This window comes from Berghia stephanieae, chromosome 3 (genome assembly GCF_034508935.2).
Source record: "Berghia stephanieae isolate SIO BIC M18660-M18661 chromosome 3, UCSD_Bste_1.3, whole genome shotgun sequence".
Lineage (NCBI taxonomy): Eukaryota > Metazoa > Mollusca > Gastropoda > Nudibranchia > Aeolidiidae > Berghia > Berghia stephanieae.
Genome location: NC_088362.1, coordinates 82,377,081 through 82,404,580, shown reverse-complemented (window position 1 = coordinate 82,404,580; position 27,500 = coordinate 82,377,081). Strand labels below are relative to the sequence as shown.

At 36.0% G+C, this 27,500-nt stretch overlaps 1 protein-coding gene across 8 annotated transcripts in view; it reads left to right on the top strand.

Annotated features, from left to right (window-relative positions):
- The window catches only part of LOC144968620 (uncharacterized), a 366,960-nt gene that overhangs the window by 237,530 nt on the left and 101,930 nt on the right, over positions 1-27,500 (top strand). For all 8 annotated transcript variants that reach the window (XM_078907127.1, XM_078907126.1, XM_078907130.1 and 5 more), the window contains 2 exons: positions 5,464-5,574; positions 6,153-6,449. In XM_078907127.1, coding sequence (XP_078763253.1) covers positions 5,464-5,574; positions 6,153-6,449 — 408 coding nt within the window. The remainder of the gene's footprint in view (positions 1-5,463; positions 5,575-6,152; positions 6,450-27,500) is intronic.

Sequence of the window (27,500 nt, the reverse complement as noted above, 5' to 3'; positions counted from 1 at the left end):
TTGTCGTACCAATAAGGTCGCAGGTTCAAACCCCACCACCGCCGCGAAAAAAAAAAAAATTTTCTTCTCTATTGTCTTCTGGCACTTTTCTACTCACTTCATATCTTGTTGTTACCAACATAAGTGCCTGCTCCACTCACTTTTCCGTTTTTTCTTTTAACTAACTGATGAAAATGCCTGTTTTGGATGTCACCTCCTCATCCACCACAACGGAGTGTAAAACGAGCACACTTGTGAAGAATACAGGAGTTAAGATTGTCCCAGCTATCGGGAACCTCTATGCATGTAATGGTAGCACGACTGACTGGTAATCAGGAGGCCTGAGGTTCGATCCCCAGCTGAGGAATACTGATTTTATGGAATGCTTATTTTTTCCCTATACTTTTCTTTCTTGCTTTGTCTGGTACCGTTTCATACACACCTGTTCAGATCTATAGTTTACACCGGTGCCTATTTTCCCATTTGATACTGCAACGGAGAAAATTTAAAGTTTAAAAACACCCAGGGTATTGTGTTATGAGACAAAAAAAAATCAAATACATTTTATTCGTTAAGTCACTAAATAATTGACCCAAAATAAAGGCATTTTTACTTTATGATGGTATTGAGACTTAACGTGTAATGGATGTCACCTCCTCATCTACTGTCACTGTAACGGTTCGGGAACCTTGGCTTATGCTGCTATGTATAGAAATAAGACATACTGTAAAACACTTTTTTATCAACATGTTTATTATATATTTTTTTCTTATTAATATTTCTTTATTGAAAAAAAAAAAAGATTTTAAATTTATTTAAATCGTAGTAGCTAGTCTTATAACCCAAATTGTGATGGTTTCATGCGCTATGTGATCTTGTGGTATGATACTTGCTTTCGGATCGGAAGGTCGTGGGTCCGAGTCTCGCTCGGCGCATAGTTGAGTCTTGGAAAAGGCTCTTTACTCGCATTCTCTCGCCGTACTCAAGTGTAAAATGAGTACCTGGCCGTTAACAGCATTGAACATAATTTAATCAAGCCTACGATTTGTGTTCTAATGTCAGACCTCTTTATTTCAGATTTATCGACGTGTACATATCTGCAGGTCTGATTACCGAACGAAGTTAGGGGCTTGATTTAACATTGTTATGATAGACATTAATTTGCGTTGGTTGAGAGTATGTCCATTACAATTACAACAATGGCCCCATAGCAATTTGGATTATCAGACCTTCAAATAAGTTCATGACAGATTTTTACAAACACAAACGGTTTGTTTACTTGTTTGTTGTTTTTGTTTGTTTTGTTTTTTCTTGGGGGTTTTTTTTTTCTTGTTTTTTTTTCCTTTACTTTTTTAATAAATGCATATATTATGTTGATTTCGCTGTGCATAATGGAAACTTTCGATTATTTTTTCCCCCATAAATAGATGCCATCGCCTTTAAAACGACATTTACCGTACTAAGCGGTATCTGTATATTGCATGGTCGATCGCCTGCAGGAGGTGACATAACAACGAGGAAGAAGAAATGCCTTCTTCTAAAGCCTGGGGAAGAAGACAAACATAGACCTAGATCTAGACACATATTTCATTATTACTTCTATTGTATGCACCGTCACGATCATGTAGGTATACTGTCAAGATATCGTGGGGCTCAGTGGTCTTGTGGTATGACACTCGCTCGCCATTGGATTGGAAAGTCCTTGGTTCGAATCCCGCTCTGAGCGGCGGATAGTTCAGTCCTTGGGAAAAGCTCTTGACCCATATTTTCTTACTATCCGTGTTTAGGTGTAAAATGAGTACCTGGTCATTAACACAGTTGCCTTTGTCGAAAAATAAATTATGTAATATCGCCTACATGCGTCGCGTCTCGTCGATCCTACAAAATGTTATGTGTCGCTGTTGGCTAATGCGGGATCCGTTGTAAAGTGCTTTGAGCACGTTAGTGGATATTGCGCTATATAAATACTCAAGTTTAAAGTTAAATTAATAATACTTGTATTAACTTATATGTGTGACCCATGACATCATGGTATGATGTCGGAGCGAACTAGATGTCGCTGGGTGGGGTTCCTGACCTCCCATAGTGGACAGGGATGTCACTTTCTGTGTCTCCAATACCCATATATCTGTTTTCCAACATGCGTCTTATCTTTGTATTGGAATGAGATTACTTGGGTTTTGTCCTTTCACTTTTTTTTTAGCCTTGGCTAGGAGGGAAACAGTCAAATGTTTAGTTAAAGTTTGGGAAGTCGATACTTTTTTCCCTTGTAAAGCATCTCTCTGTTATGTATTTTTATATTTGTAGTTCTGAATGTATAATGTAAGCATTTGAGTGTGTTCCTCTTAATGGGATCCTGTGCTTGTGTCTGTAGGAAACTTTTAGATGATTTCAAACTAGGCACAATACAATGAAAGTTGCTTTTTTAATCTATATGTTCCCTATTTGTACTATTCCCCTTCGTCTTACTTTTCTTATGTGATTTTAATTATAAATCTATAATTATTTTTACTTAAACCATTTTCTTCCTTTTCACTGGCGCTGAAATGACCTTTATGTGTCGCAAGTGCCGTAAACACCTTGAAAACAAAACAAACAAAAAAACAAAAAAAAAACAAAAAAAAAAAAAAAAAAAAAAACTAGTTGTCGGAAACTAAATAATATCAAGTTAAAGTGGTCTGGAAAATAAAATGTTAGTTTTTATGCTTTAGGAAACTAACTATCTATCACTATCTCGCTAATTGACTTTGTCAACTTTTACCCTATAGATCTTTACATTTTTCTGAGACAAACTATATGCATGTTGTTAAAACTATTGTTTTTAATTTTCACACGATATTTGTTGTTGAATAAGACTATAATATATTATACCTGCCAATTTTCTATCAGTTACGAATCTGAGTGCTTTTTGTTTCAGTTATGAAAAGCATCGAAAATCTCTTGAAAGAGTGGACAATATGAAGATAGAGGGCTATGGTGGCTGGGTTGAGTGAGTTAATAAAACATATTCATCCGAAGTTTCACTTTTGACAATTAACGCTCTGCGTTTAGATAAAATACTCACAACATCCTCCAGCCGGATATATCACCTACCAACACACAAAACCACGTTAAACGTTTATAGTCTGATTGATAAAATGTAGTGAGAACGAATTAGTAAAATGGATGTCTAAAAACAATAACAAAGAGCTAAGTTACGTCAAGTTCCTTCCATCTATAAGTATATTATTCAGCATCTTAATCATTCAGACATAATACTGGATTGACGCGTTTGGTCACATAGTTGTCCCTAGCCCCTGTGTCTGCCAGGTTTCGACTTAATATTAATTGTCTTGTCACGAGTTACTTTTAATCAATATGTTATAATTCCTTACAAAATATACTTTTATAAATTAATACATATCTAGGTCTAGATATGATTTATTTTTTTCACGTTCAGTCTTGATATCATTCTGTCACAATTTCAAATAAATGTGAAATTTTATTGAGAGAAAGCAAGTACAAGATTAAATTTGACTTTATGGCGTGTGTATCTGTGACTGTATGTAAGAGACACAGGGAGAGATAGATAGATAGAGAGAGAAAAGAGAGAGAGAGAGAGAGAGAGAGAGGAGAGAGGGAGAGAGTGTGTGTGTGTGAGAGAGAGAGAGAGAGAGAGAGAGAGAGAGAGAGAGTTGGGTGAAAGAAAGAGATAGGAGAGGGGGTGGGAAGGGGGGGGGGGGGGGGGGGGGGGGATATGTCGGGGTGTAGTCAAAAGACAAGGCTGTGAAAATCTCAAGTCCTGGAGTGGGAGGTCAAGACAGGGGGGTAGAGAATAATATTTCATGGAACGGGATCGAAACCCAAGACTTCTCTTTTCAAAGTTGAATGATGTAGATGCTCCCTCATGATCATCGAGCAACCATATTTTGACACAATTGTATATCAGTATTATGCATACTCCTGTACTTTCAAATCATATTTGTGACCCACCGTGTCAAAGCGGTATTATGTCGGGATCCACTCGGTTAGGGTAATTGAATTCTTTGCCACAAATACCAAACTTGGGTTTAATTTCTGTACGTTATGATGGAGTATAAATACTATTTCTTGCTTTACAAAAATTTCTAAGGTCCAATTTCTCATCATTCTATCTCTAAATTCACTTTTTGGGGTCTGAATCATTCCGACATAATACCGTTTTGAGACAGAGGGTCATATTTGAAGTCAGTGGATCGGAACCTTAAATCATCCGATTCAAATTTGAATGATTTAGATGTTCCGTCATCAACAAGCAATCTATCAACCATCTCGTCACACAACTTTTACATCGTTATGCATACTCCAGCACTTTCAAATCAAATGTTCTCACATTTCCCTAACTGTTTCGTGTTTTGTTAAATTTTGAAATTTGATTTCAGTTTTGAAGTCATGCGTATCTTTACACTGCCGTACTCGTAATAAAAAAAAAACGCATTTTTAAAGATTTGGCCTGAAAACGTCCTTAAAATATCGAGTGATTGAATGACCCTCATCTTGTCAATAACTCTCAAACCTGGGACTTCCTTGAAAACTTCCTTGAAGTTCCAGCATAGAGAGTGTGTGCCAAGGTGAGGGTCATTTAAATCGATCGATATTTGACGGACGAGTTTTCTGGCCAGAATTTTATAAACGTGTTTTTTGTTGGTTTTCTTGTTTTTTTTTTTTTGTTTTTTGTTTTTTGTTTGTTTTTTTTTTTTGGGGGGGGGGGGGGGGGGGGGGGGGGGGGGGGGGGGGGGGGGGGGGGGGGTTTCAGAGTACGTCCGAATAGTCGAGTAATTTTGACAGCGAAATCTTAAACCAACATTTAGTCATTTCCATAGCTGTGTCTTATTGTGTTGTTGTCTTATCAATATTCAACATGAAAGACGGACAATCATTCATCATGTTTGATTCATTTTTAAGGAATTTCAATGTTTTGTCTTTTTAATTTATAGTTTGCGAGAATAATTCATTAATTTATCTCTTTTTCGCTGTGTGAGGTAGTTATTGTTACTGTATATTCTTGGAATAGTATATCGATTAGTTTTAAAATGACGTGTTTTTTCTTATAAAAATTGATGGATTGTTTGATGGGAAGAATTTACTTCTTTTTGTAATCAGTTACCCATTGTTGTGTATAACATTATTTTGTGATCGTTCTTATAATCAAATATAAATATTATACCAGATTTCATTACGAGTTATTCATTTCCGGTCCGTTCTTTAAGAAACGGAATATGTCATGGCGTGTGTCTCAAATATTTTGAGCTCTTTCATTGATGCCAAATAAATGTACAATGAATTGCGGAATGGCAGTGTTGTTATTGATCCTGCTTTCCTACGTTACTATGTCAATGAAAAATAGTTCGTCAAGAATATGTTTGCTGGGTGTTCTTTGTCTCATCTTAAAACATTTTCTATTGTATTTACATCAACGATTTAAAAAAGGTGATAACGGTCTATTTTCTGTCATCCAATCACCAGGTGAAGCGAGTTCCAGACTTCGACAGATATCTGTCCGCATTACTAGAAGAAACAGACCCGTCACATTGTGACTATGAAGACCTGTGTAGGGCAGCTAAACGTGTACAGGCTGTAAGTATTGAATGAGAAATTGATATAAACCCATGTCCTATAAGCACCTTTGAATCATGGTTACCATGATAGTCCGCTTTATAAAATGATGTTTATTAAAGAAGTAATTAAGAGACTATTGTTGTTTGATGCTCATTTTTCATTCATTTTTGTCCATGCCACCCGATTTTCCTCTTTCTAACATCCTAACATTATTATATTATGGAACGAAAATAGCAATTAATATAATGCTACTACTACTACTACTACTACTACTACTACTACTACTACTACTACTACTACTACTACTACTACTACTACTTTTACTGCAACTTCTACTACTGCTACTACTACTACTACTACTACTAACTACTACTACTACTACTACTACTACTACTACTACTATACTAGTACTAATCTCCTGCTACTACTACTACTACTACTACTACTACTACTACTACTACTACTACTACTACTACTATTACTACTACTACTACTACTACTACTACTACTACTACCACTCCTACCACTCCTACAATCACTACTATTTCTGTTGCTGCTGCTTTTCCTACCCCAACATTTTTCAATTTACTCCACAGATGGTGAAAGAAAAAGAGGATGAGTTTTACGAGATAGAAAACCAAGCCGCCATGGACAGCGTTCAGGAAAGATTTCCACAGGATGATCTCCAACTCACGGAACATTATCATAACAACCAAAACGACATCAACGACAACATCAACATCAACAACAACAATAATAACAGCACCAACAATGGCAATAATAACAACACCAACAGTGAAAACGAAAGCACTGGACATATTTCTTATAATAAAAACAGACAAGATAGCGGTACAGACAAAAGTGACTTTTCTGAGAGTTGGGATAAATCTGGGGTGAGTTTCAAAAATATCTTTTTTTCTATTTCTTCCTCGTTGTCAAAATCTTTTTATGGCTTTTATTTTCCAATGATCATAATATGTCACCCGTCGCCTCAAAACAGTGTTTTGTCGGGGGGTAGTTTCATGAGAAAAATCGAATTTATAGTAAAATTCATTCCGGAGAATGAATATAATTTCTGAAACTGATAAATACATGTACTAAAATTTCTCATTTCTAGTATTTTCAAATTTCATTCCGCTCATTAGAAAGTTTTAGCAGATAATACGTATCACTCAATACGCATCACGTATCGCCTATCTATCACATGATGATTCTCATTAATCGTAAAAATAGTGCCGTATGCTATATTTATATGGGTCACGGAATTTTTTACATTGTGACTTCCAATCAAATATCGCATAATGGTACTATTTTTCCATATAAAATACCCCCGACATAATAAAGTTGATGAGTTACATATCAACTTCCTCTTAATCTTGCTATTTCATCGTGAGCTTTGAACATTTTATTCACTTATTTTTCACATTCTTTTTATCGCTCTTATTTTTAAATGACCACATCCCTACTTCCCTTATCTCTTTGCTGCTGTCCTTCTTAATTGACTTTGTCTAGTACCATTTTAATCTTCCTCTCCCCCGCCCTTACCTTTCTCTTGGCTGCTGCCACTCAACTCCCTCTATTCCACTTTTTCCTCTCCTTCTCGTAGCGAATCTTCTTCCTCATTCTCTCCTTCCTTCTCCTCCTCTTATGTATTTTCTTCCTCCCCCACCCCTCCCCTTTCCATACCCCCTTATCCTTCTCTTCTTCCTCCTCATTTTCCTCTCCAGCCTTGTTTCTCTTTCTCTTTTACCTTCCTCCCCCCCCCCCCCCCCCCCCCCCCCCCCCCCCTCCCTCCCTCTCTCTTTCCACCATTTTCCACTTTCTCTTATTAGTTGTACATTTTTATTTATTTTATATTAGGTTTTTGCCCACTCCAACTAAAACTGAAACTTTAAGTACCAAAACAGCTCCTTTGCACTGAAACGTCGTTATCAAACATCGTATTATAAAAACAAACAAACAAAACGTCAAACTCCATATCGTTATTTGATCATTCTCGTAAACATTCATTCATGAAAATTAAGTACCTTGTCTAACCCATTTACAGCCAATTACCACGGCTTTAATCATTCTACCGCAAAATTACAAAACGCCCTTTTCTTATTATGGCCAGGAATCTTTTTCTTCATAAAGCTATAATATTATTATAAATCTATAGATTATGGTGGACCTCAATGTGTCAAAAAGTCTTAAACCTGAGACTTGGAACGATTTTTTAAAGCTCTGAATTATCAGATTTAAGACTTAACAAAGTTTTTGGTCAAGTTTACCAATCGTTAAAATCAATAAAGTAAAATTCTGGCGAAATTTGATTTAAAGGCGTTTTCCATTTGGACGGCAAGCCACGTCACTATTTTTTTTTTTAATTTGACAGCTTCAATGACTAACTTTAATATGATTGTAAACAATCTCCGTCCGTTCTCTCTTTTTAATTCAATGATCTCAATGCCCTTGAAATCACGAATATATCATAAAGTTTTAATAAACACACACAACAAACAACACCAATCTTAAAACACGATCTTTTTAAAATTGTAAACCCTACCTGCCCCATGCGGCGTGATCTGACGTCATCGTGTATTCATACGCTTCAATGAAGTATGTCTCTTTACGTACAACCCTTTCAGTTTTTTTGTCTATATGTCGTTACCACCTATTCACACAGTGCACAAAAACACTTTCAATGCGAATGAATTTATGATGCAAGTTCCCTTTTGAATTTCTAGAATAATTTTATCTATCTATTCCTTGTAATGGTTTCTTCTTACATTTATTTTTCCATCTTTTCCCCTTCAGAAAAGGGTATGAGGTGGAGATAGATATTTAATGTGTTCCGTTTGGCATGATGACGAATTAAACACGGCGAGATGTATGTGTCGTTTAAACAAATTTTTAAAACATGCATTCTTTTTATTCATCCCAAAGGGGGGCTTTTCTGTCTGCTTTAATGAAACACTGGAATAACCAAGGCGTTAGCTGCAGTGCAGAGCCACAAAGTGAATTAGGGCGAGGCGGGGACTAGCTCAACGCTATGCACAGCTGCGGCAATCGAACTCGATACCATCTAATCTTGAGGATAAACCAAAAGGCATACATACCACAGTGCCACACTATCCATGAATAATGATGATGACGACGACGATGATGATGATGATGATGATGATGGTGATAATAAAGATGATAAAAATATTAATATTAATGATGATGATGATGATAATAATAATAATAATAATAATAATAATAATAATAATAATAATAATAATAATAATAATAATAATAATAATAATATGATATAATATAATAGTTATAATAATAATAATAATAATAATAATAATAATAATAATAATAATAATAATAATAATAATAATAATAAATAATAATAATAATAATGATGATGATGATGATGATGATGATGATGATGATGATGATGATGATGATGATGATATGTCCTACCATTTAATAACTGCCTGCACCAGGATTCGACCCTCAAACCGTTCGATCGCCAACACAATCGATCCTATCTATCGGTTCGTCGTGTTTCGCAGTGAAGCAAGCGTGAAGAGTACGAATGACAATATTATTGACACTTGACAAATCGGTAAATCGAGACAAATGAAAGATGACAAATGACATTTTGGGCGGGAAGAGGGAGATAACTTATGGTGAAGAGGTCCGTTCGTGTGTCAGCCGTCTTGGATCTGACAAGTCGCAGGTTTGATACTTGCTGGTGTCGCTTTGGTGTGGTGATTGTGTATTGTGTAGGTCTCGGTTTGACCATAGGCTGAGGGCGAAGATACAAAAAGACATTTGTCTACATCCAAAAAAAAAATATTTATTAGGTAATAATAACAATAAAACAAATAAAGAAACAAGAAACACATACACACACACACACACACACACACACACACACATACATGCAAACACAGTTATGCGTGTATGTATGCCTATATGTTGATAAAGGGGGAAACTCGAAACGTTTAAATTATTTGTCATTGTGAATTATGTTGAAATTTCTACTTTATATTTTAACGGGGTTTTCTCTTAGGTTTTGCAATCCGTCAGAAAATTGTGTTTTGACAATAAAACATCATTTTGTGCTGGAGAACAAGGTGTAAAAGCTCGAAAACGATTTATTGTTTTTGTTCATTAACTGAATTAATTGTACTATTGTTTTCTTTTTTGTTACGGCTTAGTCCTTGGGCCGTTCGGGATGTCATTTAACTGGAGCGAAAGTGACGTCACTCAGCTCTTTGTTATTGTTGTCTAGACAGCGACTAAATTTTTATCGATCAAACTATAAAAGTTTAAAGTTATACACCGCTAAGTGTGGTGGTACGTTAAATTCGGCTGGCGGGTGTTGTGAGTATTTTACCTAAACTCATAGCATCAATAATGACACCTGCTGACCAAATTACTTCAAAAATGACAAATGACAATTTGATGCAAAACAACACAGGTATCTCTCCATGCCTATTGACACAACAACCAAACGGTGCAAGATGTCTCTGTCTCTCGCCGTGTCCTTCCTTACAACACCAAATTTGATTTATTGCGTTGATTTGACACTCAAGTGTGACAGATAAAACACAGAATGGTTTGTTTAAAACGACCATTCAACGAGCGGAAATTTCGGTTGGCAAGAGACAAGACAAAATAACATAACATAACGAGTGACACCCAGATCATGTGTTCGTTGTCCTAATCACACTATACAAACATTATCTCGAAGTCGGACATGAAATTCACGTATCATGTCACTATCTTCCTTCCTATGAGACGCGCCCTCCTTGTCCCTAAAAAAAAATTGAGCTTTTATATAGCGCAATATCCACTTAACGTGCTCAAAGCGCTTTACAAGGGGTCCCTGGTCAACAGCAACATTTAACATGTAGGACGAGACATGACGCCTGTTAGGCGATATTACAATTTTTCGGACAAAGACAACGCTGTTAACGGCCAGGAACTCATTTCACACCTGAGTACGGTGAGAGAATGTGAGTAAAGAGTCTTTTCCAAGGACTCAACTATGCGTCGAGCGAGGCTCGAACCCAGGACCTTCCGATCCGAAAGCGAGTGTCATACCACTAGACCACATAGCCGCACAAGAACGAATATACTAGCCTTCTCTTTTTAAAAAAGTGAGCTTTCCTATAGAGCAATATCCACTAAATGTGTTCAAAACGCTTTACATGGGTCCTGAAGCTGACGGGAACACTTGACATGTAGGATGAGACGCGACATCTGTTAGGCGCATTGCAATTTATTTATTTTTTTATTTTGGTCTATTTTCGACAGAGATTCTCAATTTACACCTGAGTGTAGTGAGAGAATTCAGAGAGAAAAAAATCGAGATAATATAAAACAACAAATGTGAATAGATTTATTATTAAACAAGTAATCAATAAAGAATAAAATAAATATATTATTGTATATTTTTTAAAATCATAAATAAGTAAATAAAAATGATAAATAAATTAATTAATAAGTTCACCTATAAGTAATAATTAATGGTAACTGATAAAAGGAAAGAAAATTCATGTAACATTGATTTAATATTTTGACTTAAAAACTCGGTTATACTCATAGAACGTACTAGGTACTTGATTTCAGAATGAACCAGTCCATGTCGGTTCAAGTTCAGATTGATGAACACTGGATCAACGCCGTTCGTGTTTCATTTTCAAAGATTACTTATGATTATTATTAATATATTTAGAAGAAAAATGACAGGCCTTTGTGTTTTGAATATTAGATGTGTCTGTCTGTCATTGCTTTAGGCATTAAAATTATAGAGATGTCGATTGCTTCGCTCCAACTCTTTTGCTTTCGTCAGTCATCAAACTGAAAAAGAAAAAGAAACATTTATTGTGGTTTTAATTATATACGTAGGCTATACCGACGTTCAATTAAAAAACACTTTTATTTTTTAAATGTTGCATAGGAAACTTTCACTTATAATTTCATTGATTGAGATTACTTCCAATTTGATAATACATTCCAAAACCAGTGACTTGTGAGTATATTCGATGTCACGACTTCTTGGCACTTTAGGGGTCATTTTAATCGAACATTTGGAATTTTTTTTTTCTGAAGTAAACTGTTTTATCGAGTCCGACAATATTATAAAAGCTACCATTTGAATCTTTCTTACCTTTCATGAATTTATTGGATGCGGCTTGAATTGCTAATAAAGCTGACGTTTTTGGCGTTCTTAACCAATTAACTGCCATGCACTGGAAAGACGCGTATTTTTCTTAAAAAATGGCCAGAAAATTCGTCCTTCAAATATTGATCGATTTAAATGACCCTCGTCTTGCAAAACTCTCGAACCTGGGATTTTATTAAAGACCTCCCGAGGTTCTAGATTTGAGAATTTTTGCCAAGTTAGGGGTTATTTAAATCGATCGAAATTTGAAGGACGAGTTTTCTGACCAAATTTTTTAAAGCGTGTCTTTCCAGAGTACGTCAGCTAACTGTTAAAAACATGGGGAGGGGGGGGGGGGAGGTTCAGTCAATAAAATATAAAATGTGTGGTTAAGTAAGTCTCATTGTGGTGTCCCACACCGGAATTATATCTTACATTTCTTGATCATTAATTTTAAATCAGAATTTACCTCAATGGCCAAGCAGTTGCCATGTTGCCTTTCTGTTTAAGTTAACGTCAAGAGACATTGAGCATGAAAAGTGAGAGGCCGACGGATGACTAGCGTTTTCTTCTTCATTCTCTTCTATTTTTCTTCTTCTTCTCCATCATCATCATCATCATCATCATCATCATCATCATCATCATCATCATCATCATCATCATCATCATCATCATCATCATCATCATCATCATCATCATCATCATCATCATCATCACCACCATCTTTTTCCATTGTTCTTCATCCACTAATTGTATACATCCAAAAAGTAATAAAAAGAAAAGATCTCTAGACACACACAAAAAAAAAAAAACAAGGCGTTTCTTCGTATGTGATAACCACATATTATAAGATACTTAGTCTCTGAAGCTCGAAGTTCTGATACATTCAATATTATCCACCAAGAATTGAACCTACGACCTTATTTTAATCCATTTTAATCATTTGCCTCACCGCCATCCACTCGCTAAACACGCCACTTGGTAAAAGGGCGGTTTAACTTTTTGCAGTTGACTAGTTATCATTCTTTTTATTAAACGATTTGGAGGCTTTTTTATTATGAACTTTTATCGGAAAGGCATTTTTATCTCCAAATTCGTGGCCTTGTTTTATGATTATAATGTCATCATTTGTAAAATGTGACCCATCGTTGTGAACTGGTATTATATCGGAGTATTTTTTAAATAATAATATAATAATAATAATAATAATAATAATAATAATAATAATAATAATAATAATAATAATAATAATAATAATAATAATAATAATAATAATAATAATAATAATACAATTTATTTGTATAGAGCCCAATCCCATTGACAAAACAGCTCAAGGCGCACAAAATCTCTCTCTCTCTCTCTCTCTCTCTCTCTCTCTCTCTCTCTCTCTCTCTCTCTCTCTCTCTCTCTCTCTCTCTCTCTCTCTCTCGAATCTCGAATCGAATCGAATCGAATTGATTTTTAAATAATAAGTATTTGGTTTGTTAATCTATATTGTTTTTTACTTTGTGATATATACTTAATAATTATTCAATAAGCAAAACATTTAACACGGAACGTTTTGGTCTCAAAACGGTTCTTTAACCAAAAATGTTCTTTTTAAAGTATTAATCTACGTTTTGTTAACACCATCATCATCATCATCATCATCATCATCATCATCATCATCATCATCATCATCATCACCATCATCATCATCATTATCACCATCATCATCATCATTATCACGGACGGTTTTCCCCAATCAAATCCCATCCTCTCCTCCCCCCTCCCCCCCCCCCCCCCCCCCTTGTCTGCCCTAACGTGCCCCAGCAATCCGATTTCCCCCCTCAGGATAGAGAAGGATGGAAACTGTTTGTCTGTGGCCTATACCCTGACCCAGGGTGAAAAAGGCAATGATGATGATGATGATGAAACAAAGTATGTCATGTCTGGGATAGATAATACTTGAAATTAAGATTTATTTTTTTTTTTTTTTTATTATTTTTTTTTGTGTGGGTATTTTTTTTTTTTTGTTTGTTTCTTTTTTGCTTTTGGTGAAAGTATTCTATTTGGGAACTTCGACTTTTCCAAATTGTAAATTAGACGCCACAAGGTTAGTTAAAATGGAATGGTCTAAAGTGACATGTAAACTAGTTATTCTGTTCCCGACTATTCTTTACCATGAATATTATCTGTTATACAGACCTAGAAAGTCAGAGGACTGAGTGGGGGATGAAGCTTAAGCTGATAAAATGTAAAACAGCCCATTAGTTTGGATGACGGGGTAGCTGGGTAAACTTTAGATACGATGGGAAATACTTCACAGAACTATCATTTTAGCGTATCATCTAATCAGATGCAAACAAGTGATTGTGTGAGTGTGTGTGTGTGTGTGTGTGTGTGTGTGTGTGTGTGTGCAGAAAATAGAAAAGGTTCTTGCATAAAGAGCATATTTTTTTGAAAGAGAGGAGAGTGAGTGAGAAAGAGAGAGAGAGAGAGAGAGAGAGAGAGAGAGAGAGAGAGAGGGGGGGGAGAGAGAGAACTAGATTGAAGGAAAGTAGAAAGATTCATAGCTAGAGAATTGAAAGAGAGAGATAGAGAGAAAGAGAGAGGGGGGGGGTAGAGATAGAGAGAGAGAGAGAGAGAGAAAGAGAGAGGCCGTGTGGTCTTGTGGTATGACACCCGCTTTCGGATCGGAAGGTCCTGGGTTCGAGCCTTGCTCGGCGCATAGTTAAGTCCTTGGAAAAGGCTCTTTACTCACATTCTCTCACCGTACTCAGGTGTGAAATGAGTACCTGGTCGTTAATAGCGTTGTCTCTGTCGGGAAAAAAATTGTAATATCGCCTAACAGGCGTCGTGTCTCGTTCTACATGTTAAATGTAGCTATTGGTTAGGGACCTTTTGTAAATCGCTTCTAGCACGTTTAGGGGAAATTACTCTGTATAAAAGCTCAAGTTTTTATTTTTTTCGAGAGATAGACAGAGAATATATAGATTGAGAATTGAGAGAGAGAGAGAGAGAGAGAGAGAGAGAGAGGAGGAGGAGAGGAGGAGGAGGAGGAGGCCATAAACAAGTATCAATGCCCTTTCGTTCGACGTACAATCAACGATTGACCCCCTTCCGCTCATTAAAAAGTATTTTCCACTTGGAGGAAATGACCGGCAATAAAATCGTTCACGTCCAACTTTTTAAAAAAATAAGGAGTGAAAAGAAACGAAACGAACTCTTATTTCTTTTCACTTTAAAACTCTATGTATGTTATTATTATAATACCGCTATTTTAATAAAAGTAAAGCCAATAGCCATCCGACGTATTGCTTTTGTGCTACCCATGGGGGTCCCCTTTGATTCGTTGTACAGTTTTAGTATTGTCCGTCCCTTAATGGTTGTTTGTGATAAGGTCAGACGAGGTGGTTGACCATTTTCAATGACAGACACAGTGCCTGGATTAAGTGTGGACGTATTATAAGATATATATGCCATTATAAGGGAGGAGGGGGGGTGGAGGGAGGTGGTCCCAATAACTCAATTGGTAGAGCATTTGAGTCAAATCCAAACGGACCGATGTTGAATCCAGGTAGAGTAGGGGAGTGGGGGTGGCAGTGATTGGGGGGGGGGGGGGGTAGATTTCTTATCCCTCTATCCATTCGGCAATGATTGGGTAGTTGTTATTAAAAACAGAGCATTTATATAGCGCAGTAACCACTAAACGTGCTCAAAGCGCTTTACAAAATGTTGCTTGCCAACAGCAACACTTAAAAATATGGGACGAGAGTAGTACATTTTTTTTTCCGATAGAGACAACGTTATTAACAACCAGGTACTCATTTTACACATGAGTACTTTGAGAGAATGTTAGTAAAGAGCCTTTTCCATGACTCATATAATATGTGCCGCTCAGAGCAGAACTCGAACCCTGGACCTTCCGATCCGTAGGCGAATGTTAGACTTCAAGACGACATAGCCGCCAAATAATATATTGCGATGGACTGTTGTCCTATCCCAAGAGATAACAAACAGTTAATTAACATCACAATATTGAAGTGAAGAAACCGTGATTAACTAAGAATACTGTGTCCCATGCCTCAGATGAACCACCATTATTATATTATAAGATTAGGGGATGATTCAGGTAGTCAGTGAGAAGATGTCTCAAAGATGGTATGCCTGTCATCGACAGTGGCCGCTCAGCCATACTTTCCTTTTCTGTTTTGTTTTGTTTAGTTTTTTGTTTGTTTGTTTTTTTGTTTTTTTTTTGGGGGGGTGCTGTTTTTCTTAATGTTGTTGTTGTTTTTTATTTGTTTTGTTTTGCTTTGTTTTTTGTTGTTCTTGTTTTGTTTTTTGTTTTTTGTTTTTAACGTATTCTCATACTGTCCTCATTTACAACTGCGGAAACGAAGAGGAAAATACTTGACATATTCCATGAAGCATGCTTAACATCCACTATCCTTTTTTTTTTAATATTTTAAAATCAATCATTTGTAAAAAAAAAAAAAAAAAAAAAAATTAAAAAAACCATTAAAAAAAAGAAAATTATCAACAAAGCGCCTCTTTCAACCCAAATATTAGAAACACATGGAGATTATTCGGCCACAGAAAAGTACAACTTTCCAGCTAAAGAAGCCATGAAAGCATACTTTACACAGTCAGGTCAAGACAAATATCGAGACAGACCGCAACAACACATTCACACAGTGATAAACAGAGACTTGTTACGCCTTGAGAACCATCAAGAACTTAGGTCGGGAAAAGATCTTTCAGACCTCGCAGAAGATGGAGACCAATGAAGAGAATTCGTCAGGCGAATTAGAGAGTCTCTTAGGAGGCGGACGGCAGATAGTGAGTCTCTTGTTGGTCACAACATTTTGACCAAGCAAGTTTAAAACACATTTCGTTGTATGAATCTAAATTATTTTAGAGTTGAATTAGAGCTTTTATATAGTGCAATATCCACTAAATGTGCTCAAAGCGCTTTACAAAGGGTCACTGACCAACAGCAACACTTAACAAGTAGAACGAGACATGACGCCTGTTAAGCGATATTACAATTTTTCTGACAGACAACACTGTTGACGACCAGTTACTCATTTTACACCTGAGTACGGTGAGAGAATGTGAGTAAAGAGTCTTTTCCAAGGACTCAACTATGCTCCGAGCGAGGCTCGAACCCAGGACCTTCAGATCCGAAAGCGAGTGTCATACCACAAGACCACATAGCCGCATACCGCATAATTGTATCAAAACATTATGATTCGTTCTCACAATCAAGAGTGCCATCTGATCCGTTTGGTTGGCACGTAAAGATGGCTTGTACCCAACCTAAAGATGTTTTTGACCTTATATAATGTATATAAATGGCCAACACATTATTGTTGGATTGATATCCCATCTGATTAAATTTCAAGTCATCTGAAAAGTCGCTTCCCTCCTAGGACTTTACTCGACGCTCGTGTGTAACTCAACCTTAAACTGTTTCCCTTTATAACAATGTTCAAATTATCTCTGTTTCATCTGTGGTTTGGTCAGTGGCGGCCGTAGACCAGGTTGATTTACAACATAAAACACATGGGTGGCTTGTTGACACTTGACACTAGCGTGTCATGCACAAAGCACGTATCTGTGGCACTTTGGACAGTTTCTTTGAAACAGCAATTAGACACGGAAAGAAGGAAATAAAAGTCTTGACAGAGGTGTTGTTTTTATTTTTATTCTAAAATATGTACAAGGTCATTTTATCTCCTTTAAAATATGAATGCGGAGATAGGCTGATAAAAGAGGATGTGACGAAATGTGAGTCCTTGACCAATAAGGCACATGATCATCTTGAATCCATGAATTACAACACATAATTTAATTATATGAAAAGATGTGCCAGTATCGGTTGCCAATATTTCACTCAGGGCTGCAATGATCGGAATTCCTAAATGCAACCAGTAATAGTAGAATTACTAGAAGTAGTAGTAGTAGTAGTAGTAGTAGTAGTAGTAGTAGTAGTAGTAGTAGTAGTAGTAGTAGTAGTAGTAGTAGTAGTAGTAGTAGTAGTAGTTGGAGGAGGAGGAGGAGTAGAATGTAGTCCCTTATTGATTAATTTGTTGTATGCCCTGTGGATCATCTCGTGTAATCTCCGGGTGATTCTGTGGATGGACAAAAATTCAATACATTGATATGGTTCATGTAATAAAGAACTGATTTCTCAAGAGTAATACGAAAGGTAAAGTTAGAATCGTTGGTATTAAAACAAGAGGAGTTAAGGAATAATATATGCATCATCGTCACAAAACGGTATTATATCGGGAGAAATCGGAGCATGAAAATTGAATTTACAATTAAAGGGATAAGAATGACTAAGTTTGGAATTTTACAATATGTGGCAGTGAATGACATAATCATTTGGAAGGTGAACATTTAGGATTTGCATTTTTTTAAAAAAACATTTTTTCATTTTCTAAAAGAATTTGCTCCCCAGAACATTTTAATCTTTATTTGAAGTAAATCGGATGATTTATCGTGAAGTTATGGCCAGATGTATGGGAAAGGCGTCCAGCATCTTTTCTCAAATTTCATACTTTTTAAACTTGACTAGCTGTAAAAAACATTTAGAAGTGAAATTGAGCTTTGATATTTCCCGAAGATGTACAAAAAGAGTTGATTTAATCAGTTATGACAAGAACTCGTATTTTTTTTTTAAATAACTTCTAACTAAACTTGTCAATATATCTCAATTCAAACGTTTTCACCATCCGACTGATTACGTCATTCAGTGTAACATATAAGACATTATATTAATTATCCACCTTGAAGAATTGAAATAGACCCCAAATTTCATACTCTTGGCAACAGATTCAATTCCCAGCACCGAGTTCCTTCCCACATTAATAATATACCTATACCGTTTTGAGACGGTGGGTTTAATATAGACAATAGAAAAGAGACAAACGCTGGAACTGGAAGGAGGAAATTGACATTTTGACAGGCAAACAAATCAATCACTGTGGTATTGGTAACTAATGAATGATGAATGAATGAATGAATGAATGAATGAATGAATGAATGAATGAATGAATGGGGTGGACAGGACACACTGTGAAGGGTGTGATGGGCATGGAAGTCAATGCCCTCTAAACGCTGACCTTTTTACCAATGCAATACTTTCCACTGAAAGCACGACGAAGGGTAAAGACCCCCCCCCCCCCCCCCCCCCCCCCAACCCCCGAAAAAAAAAAGAGAGAAAGAATTAAAAATCCCAAAACAATGCAATATCATAGCAATGCCAATATAAACAGAACTGTTTCCCCTTAATGTTATACTCGTACAATCTCAGAAGTGACACACTTTGGGAATCTAGCTTTTAAAAAAAACTATATTCTTAACTCGCAATGTCTAAACTTGAGCATTTATATGGCCCAATATCCGCTAAACGTGCTCAAAGCGCTTTACCTAGCTAAAGGCAACACTTAACATAATGGAGGACGAGGCAATAGGCTTGTACGGAGATATTACAAGATAAAGATGTTTACGGTCAGGTATTCATTTTACACCTGAGTACAGTGAGATAATGTGAATAAAAAGTTGCCCCCCCCCCCCCCGGCCCCCTCACCCCAAGAATTTAATCACGAGCCGCTCAAAGCGAGTTCGAGCCATACCACTAGACCACCTAATCGTTCCACAATAGTCTGATGAGGTCACTGTGTCAACCCACACTACTATGTTATAAGTGTTGTGAGGCTAGTCGGTAATGACCAGCGACCCCTTGTAAAGCTCTTTGAGCACGTTTAGTGGATATTACAAATCCTTATCAACGTCATCATTATCGCCCCTTTGATGGCGTGGTCGGTATTGTTAGGTCATACGGTAAACATCATTGAACTGTAATGAATGACTTCAAAAAGAAAAGGCACAAAATGAAATAATTAACAAGAACTGTTTCGGGTTCAAATCCCTTCTTCAGCCATAAAAAAAATGAATTAAAACTATAATATATCTCACTTAAAATCCGAACAGATGACGATATAGGCGTAGAAAAGTATAATCGTAGTACCAAATGTTTACCAGTATTTAGCGGAACTCTGAGAGAGAGAGAAAAAAAAACAATTTTGTTATCTATTTTAAACAAGAATGAATATTAAAACACTTTTCAAAGAAAAGGATAGTGTCCTCGCCTCTCGGAGACGAACGCTAAATTCGAAGCTATAGATAGAATGCGCTTGGCCAAGGAGTTCACAACATTGCCATCCGGAAGTATAACGGACCAACACACAAACTCTGTGTAACCATGAACTTTTATAGTCTGGTTAATACAGTTTAGTGAGAACAACTCACAAACGCGGATGGCAAAAACAATAACAAAGGCCTGAGTGACGTCATCTGTATACTATCTATAAGTGAAAAGTAAAATATGCATTCCAATAAATCTTGACCGAATTCCTCCCCTTTGGTCTAGCCAATCCTCATGGTATGATCGGCATATTATTCTTCTAGTCAAGTAGTTGGGGGTTAACACTATTAACCTGTGAACTCCGCCGGACTATGGAGAAAAAAAAACGTATTTACAAATTTGGCCAGAAAACTCGTTCTTCAAATATCGATTGATTTAAACGACCCTCATGTTGACAAATACTCTCAAACACAGTCCCAGGTTTGAGAGTTGTTCTTTTGTTTTTGTTTTTTATTTTTTTTTTTATTTTTTTTTTTTTTTTGTTTTGTTTTTTGCCAAGTTGAGGGTCATTTGAATCAATCGGTATTTGAAGGACGAGTGGTTTTTTTTTGGCCAAATTTTTAAATACGTTTTTTTTTTTTCTACAGTCCGGCAGTTAACTTGTCAACTCCGAGGTATTACCTACCTAGTACTTCGACTGTCCCAGATCCAGTCAACTTTCCACCTTTCCACTACAATTAACACCTCCCTCCCAATCCCCCTCCACCCTCACCTCTCCGTTATGATCGTCCTTGACACTATTATTATTATTTGTTTTGAAGAAGAATGAATATAAAAGCATAAAAAGGACTTATAATTGAATATATTGGGCTCAAAACACCTCTTCGGCAAACTTGAAGTCGTGTGGGACGGTACTCATGTGTTCCTGAGTCAAGAGTGGTTATATAAATATATATATAGTTCGAAGATGACGTCACTCAGGCCTTTGTTACTGTTTTTTGCCATCCGCGTTTATGAGTACTTCTAAACTGTATTGACCAGACTATAAACGATTATGGTTACACACAGTTTAGTGTGTTGGTCCGTCAACTTCTGGATGGCAATGTTGTGAACTTCTTAGCCAAGTGCATACTATATAAATATTAAGCATCTTCCCCAAGATCAAAACATCTCTCCAAGGACAAGTTTAATAATATAGATATTCAATTATTTTATTAAATGGATGTGTTTATGACAGCTCCTTATCATATAAATAAACGCATGAGTTAGTTTTGCACACAATATCATTAAAAAGGCAACTGAGAAAGAATAGAATCAACCGCAAAATTCAATGTCTGAAAGAAATTATCTGCCAAATCACTATCTATACTGCCACACTCTGAAAAAAAAAGAAACACATTTTAGAAAATGTTGGCCAGAAATATCTTCCTTCAATTAAACATATCGATGAATTAAAATGACTCTCATCTTGTCAAAAACTCTCAAACCTGGGACTTCAAGGATGTATTTAATTAAGAAAGTTTTACTTTTGAGAGAGGTTTTGACGGGGTGTATGAGGGCTAATGCCGATCGATATTTAGTGAAGGACGAGTTTCTTGGCCATATTTTTGAAAAAAAGTGTTGCTTTGTTTCTTTTTTTTTTTCTTCTTTTTTTTTAATTTTATTTTTTGGCCTTCCCGACACTGCAAAAGTCAGTGAACTAACGAAGAAGTTACTTGACAAAATAATGGAGACACGCGCGACCTCCACATTCATGAAAAAAAGAAAACGTTTTCAAGATTCATTCAAATTAAATTTACCCCTCCTCATGAACTCAATAATGGATAAAGAAGGCGGATGGTTCATTGAAAGATAATCGTACATTATGAATTGTTCTGGATGGCTTCGTACAATTACAATTTCAACCGAAAATAAGGTGAAACGAAGTCATTGAAAAAAGCCATTGCTTCAAACTTTACTAAATTTTGGCATAACAAAATTATACGAAAGTTGTAAAGAAGTGTTGACGTCAATAATAGAGAATAAAAACTTCCTAAAGATGCTTTGTTATTACATCCCTTTCATTTTTGGAGAGAAAAAAACGATTTTATTATAAGGCCTAGCATGATTACAAAAATATTATGAGGCGTCCCTATTTCCCTTTTTAAAAAGGAAAGAAAAAAAGAACCAAATATTTAGAAAATCAAACAAAGCAACAAAAAAAGAAATAAGCCTATTGATATCCTGACAACGGCGTGCACTTATTTGCAGGTCTGATAACCCAAATTCTTTATGGGCTCATTGTTGTAATGGAAATCTCAAAAAAATGACGCAAAATGTTGTCCATTACATCAATGTTAAATTAATAGGCCTAAAGGTAGGTTTGGATGTCAGCCCTGCACACGTCATTTGGACACAATGATAATTCTTAGTGTCAAATCGTTAAATTTGAGAACTAATCTTTATTTTGAAATGAATTAAAAGATAAAACAAAAAGTATGTATATTTTTCAATAAGAAATGATTTCGGTTAAGTCATTGGACATGTATAATAAAAAGAATATCTGACTCCCGTGTTTGACATCTCGAATACGTTCGGTGTAGAGGGTGTGGTCTTTTAGACAAGACTCATTTGTTGAATAGGGAATTTGATTAAAACCGTGAAATGTTTTGTACTTCAAACTGAAGGTATCGTCTTTGAAATCTGTTAACATGAAAAGTGTTGAAGAAGGGCGCTAAGGTAACGACTTTGAACTTTTCGAGTAGAATGAGTAATACGTTTAAGAAGTGTTTCTTTATATGAATATGTTTGTTATCTTTAAGCAACCTTTGGATCCTTCAAAAATGTTTTAGTCACGATTGGTGGATATTTAATGATCTTTTGGTTTTGTTTTTTCATGCTTTTATTTTTATTTATCTCCCCTGATTATTTTTTAAAGTGATTCACTTGATTATTGTTCATTGTGTTTATCTACGTTGGTGGGGAAGGAGGGGGGGGGGGGATTAAATTTTACGATTTTTCATTATTTAGTTAATAGGCGTGTTTATCAAGTTGACCGTCAACTTGAACAAAAAGACTTTCCAGTCATTGGTTCCGGGAACAAATATGCTCCACCTGTCGTTCTGAATACATGCAGTGCCGTACAACTTGAACTATTTATATTTTCTGTCTTTTTTAAATCTTTTATCTTTGTCATTTCAAATAGCAATGCGTTTGAAATTTTGTTATTAATTGATTCGCAGCCAAATGAATCGAATTCTAAAACACAGGGGAGGCAGCGATGACGTAGGTCATTCTGACCTGTGTTGTTTTTAAGCCTCTACAAATTAACATTTTCTCTTTTGATGTAACTGTCGTGGGTTATTTCTAAACATCAATCGATCCGTGATTAAGTTCGTCCAAGTTCAAGTTCCCACCATCAAAAAAGTTTAAGCTTGTGACTATCAACAAGGTTTTAATCTGAGATTTTGTTTCGCCATTGTTGATAATATTATGATATTGTTGTATTTCGCCCTTACCATGTGTGTCAAAAAAAAAAAAAAAAGAAAGGAAAAGAAATAGATGAATAATGTGATTGGTGACAACAGTGAGAAATAAATACCTACACATTAATAAATATCATGGTAGCTCCATTCCCTCATGATCAGCAAAAAAAAAAATTGTTGCGGGCATCTCGTATATATACAACATTATTGATGAAGATGACCCCTAGGGTTCAACGAGTTATAAATAGAAAGCTATGGTTATAAACTGGACATAAATAAATATAGTGTTTTTTTATTATTATTTCGTTTTTCTGTTCTTACTTGCCTACTACTCTAGTCTTGTCTAGGTTTAAGGGGGGGGGGGGGGGGGGCATCTACTGCATTCATAGGAGATTAGACGTGGATTATTATGTCCTGCCCTTGGCTATACAACATGTTCTCTGATGTGTAGCAAATGCACAACACGATCCGCCTCATGTCATTGAGTATCTTTATGCAATGTTTACAACATCGTGTGCTGTGCATGAATTAATAATAATTTATTTTACACCTCTGTGAGCTCATTATTAATAAGCTAGTTACTTAAAAAATATATTATTACTATTATTATTATGATTATTATTATTATTATTATTATTATTATTATTATTATTATTATTATTATTATTATTATTATCATTATCATTATCATTATCATTATCATTATCATCAGCATCTTCATCATCATCATCATCATCATCATCATCATCATTATTTTTTTTATTATTATCATTATTATTATTATTATTACTACTACTACTACTACTACTACTACTACTACTACTACTACTACTACTACTACTACTACTACTACTACTACTTTTATTATTATTATTATTATTATTATTATTATTATTATTATTATTATTATTATTATTATTATTATTATTATTATCGTCAAAGTTGTCGGGAAATGATAATCCTTCATCTATTTGTTTAAAACACACCTGTTGTGTAGTTATTGAGTTATAACAGCGTTTTTAACAACTGATTGACTCTCCTCAAAGTTGAAAACAATATGAAATCAAAAATACACACCCGAGACGGGGTGTTGTTTGAACAGATGTTTGTGGAAATTTCGAGATTGTGGATTTTTATACGATAATCGAAACAGGTGTTCTTCTTAAGTTTGCAGCGGCCGATAGGTAAATATACGTAATTGTAATCTCCGTAATTCGATTCTGTAACCATTTTGTGAATAGACGATGCACTAGCATTCTATAGTGTCTGGTTTTCACTCCTAAATCACTAAATTAGTTTGTCGATAAAAAGCCCTACTAAAACTTTGTTCAATTCTTTTTGATTTATTTGGGTTTGAACCATGTCTCTTTAAACACAATTGGAAGGCGACTCCTGATTTGCTTTGCAAACATTTCACATCAATTGTTCGGCTATGTGGTTTAGTGGTATGACACTCGCTTTCGGATCCGAGGGTCCCGGGTTCGGCGCATAGTTGAGTCCTTGGAAAAGACTCTCTAATCACATTCTCTCACCATACCCAGGTGTAAAATGTGTACCTGACCGTTAACAGCGCTGTCTCTGTCGGAAAAAATGTAAGATCGCCTAACAGGCGTCATGTCTTGTTCTATATGCTACGTGTTGCTCAAGTTTTTAGGGGGCTTTTCTATGTTATGCATTTTAATTTTTAATCATTTATTTACATTACGGTTTCTATTGATGCTATACGTTTAAGTGAAATACGTACCTGCTCTGCGCGCCAGATGAAACATCCCCAACATAATTTCGACTTCAAAAGTGGCAAAATAGTGGTGTGTATAGATAACGCCCGAGTCTTCTACAGCCTGGTTTTCTGTGTTATGCATCGTCTTTTTTTTTTTTACTATTTAGATTACAATTTCTATTGATGCTATTCAATTTGGTAAAATACTCACATGTTCTGCTCGCCAAATGAAGCGTACCGGCACACAAAACTATGTTTGACCTTTAACGTTTATAGTCTGTCTGGAAGAGGGACTTCAATGACAAATAATCACCCAACTTGCGATCTCAAAACAATGACATAAATCCAAGTGACGTCAACACTATTCATTCTATGCACAATATTTGACGACGCATTCGTACAATACGTATGTATTTGAGTATTGATATATCCGAAACAGGGCTGCCTGATGGCTAGAGTTTCTGGTGACCAATTCCGACCTCAAAAGTGGCCAAATAGACCCTCACATGGCCAAACACGTCTAACACTCTCATCCTCTTGAAAAACTCATCGGTGTTCATAAACGAGAAATCGACGAGACCTGGGGTCTGATTCAAGGAGCGGGACTACGACAGTAGTCTGAGACTATACCCGTAGTCTCAGACTAAAAGGCGTAGAAAGCTATTCATGAAGTCGGACTACGCGAAGTCTCAGACTAAACGAGGGACTAAACGGGTGAAATTTACACCCGCGATTTAGCAGGTGTAAATATCGTAGTCTGGGACTAAATTTCAAGATCATATTATGTCGTCTACCCTGGGGGAAGTAATTGTACAGCGATTAGAACAAGAATACCCGACAGTTTTTGATTTTATATATATTTTTTTTATTTATTTTTTTTTTTTTTTTGGTTTTGTTTATTTTATTTACTTTACTTTTCTCGAAGATTCGACAATCGCACATACACTCCTCATCTTGCCCATTCAAAACATTCTGCAGGGACTCCCCTTTCCCCCCCCCCCCCCCAACACACACAGTTTCATAGTAACTTCCTCCTCCTCCTCCTCCTCCTCCTCCTCCTCCTCCTCCTCCTCCTCTTTCTCCTCCTCCTCCTCCTCCTACTACTACTACTACTACTACTACTACTACTACTACTACTATACTACTATTGCTGCTGCTGCTGCTACTTTCACTGTTATCATTACTCCTACTACTACTACAACTACTACTACTACTACTACTACTACTACTACTACTACTACTACTACTACTACTACTACTACTACTACTACAACAACAACAACTACTACTACTACTACTACTACTACTACTACTACTACTACTACTGCTTCTACTACAACAACAACAACAACTACTACTACTACTACTACTACTACTACTACTACTACTACTACTACTACTACTTCTAGTACTACGACTACTGCTAATACTACAACAACAACTACTACTACTACTACTACTACTACTACTACTACTACTGCTTCTACTACAACAACAACAACAACTACTACTACTACTACTACTACTACTACTACTACTACTACTACTACTACTACTTCTAGTACTACGACTACTGCTAATACTACTATTACAACTACTACCATTACTACTACTACTACTACTACTACTACTACGACTACTATTACATTTCTATAATGTCTTTTATCGTCCATTATTTTCTAGAAATTTCACGTCTCTCACTGGCCTTATCATTTCTATCACACCGCGCTAACGATTCGTTCACACTCCAACCATCGTTTGGTACAGACGATGCAATTTATACTGAATTTCAGCTTATTTGTTTTCAACGTTTTTTTGTTTATTGTTGTGCCGACGAAGGGTTTGTACCCGAAACGCCCATTGTCTGTATTGTTTCCACCGATTCCTCTCCATCATCACTCTTTCGTTAGTATTTTCGGGACCCCATGCTTCAGGCAGCGCCCACCGCTCTCTATTTAGAACAATGCAACACCGTGGATAAGAATCATTTAAGTGCCATCGTTATTTTTATTTACTAAAAACATTACACACACACACATTCTCAAACAATTTTTACACCCCAAAACTTGTCTCATATTATTTTTATTTGTGGGGAAAAAAACAACAACAAAACAAAACAAAAAAAAAACAAAAACGATCAAAACAAACACGAAGAAGAAATAGATATGATTTCTGTGCCACTTTGTGTGACGCATGCGCAGCTGGAAAAGTAACACATTTCTATGACGTTTTGTGGTACGTTTCCGAAGAATCCCCAGTTAAAAATAGATTGACCTCTGTAGTCTGAGACTTCGCAAGCGTTGTCAGGGACTTGATAGTCAGGGACGAAGTCTGACTCCATGAATAGCTTACTTTCAGTAGTCTCGGACTTCCCAAAGTCTTAGACTACAAAGTCTCAGACTTTGCTATAGTCTGAGACTACCATAGTCCCGCTCCATGAATCAGACCCCAGGATTTTTTTTTATTGTAAAAGAA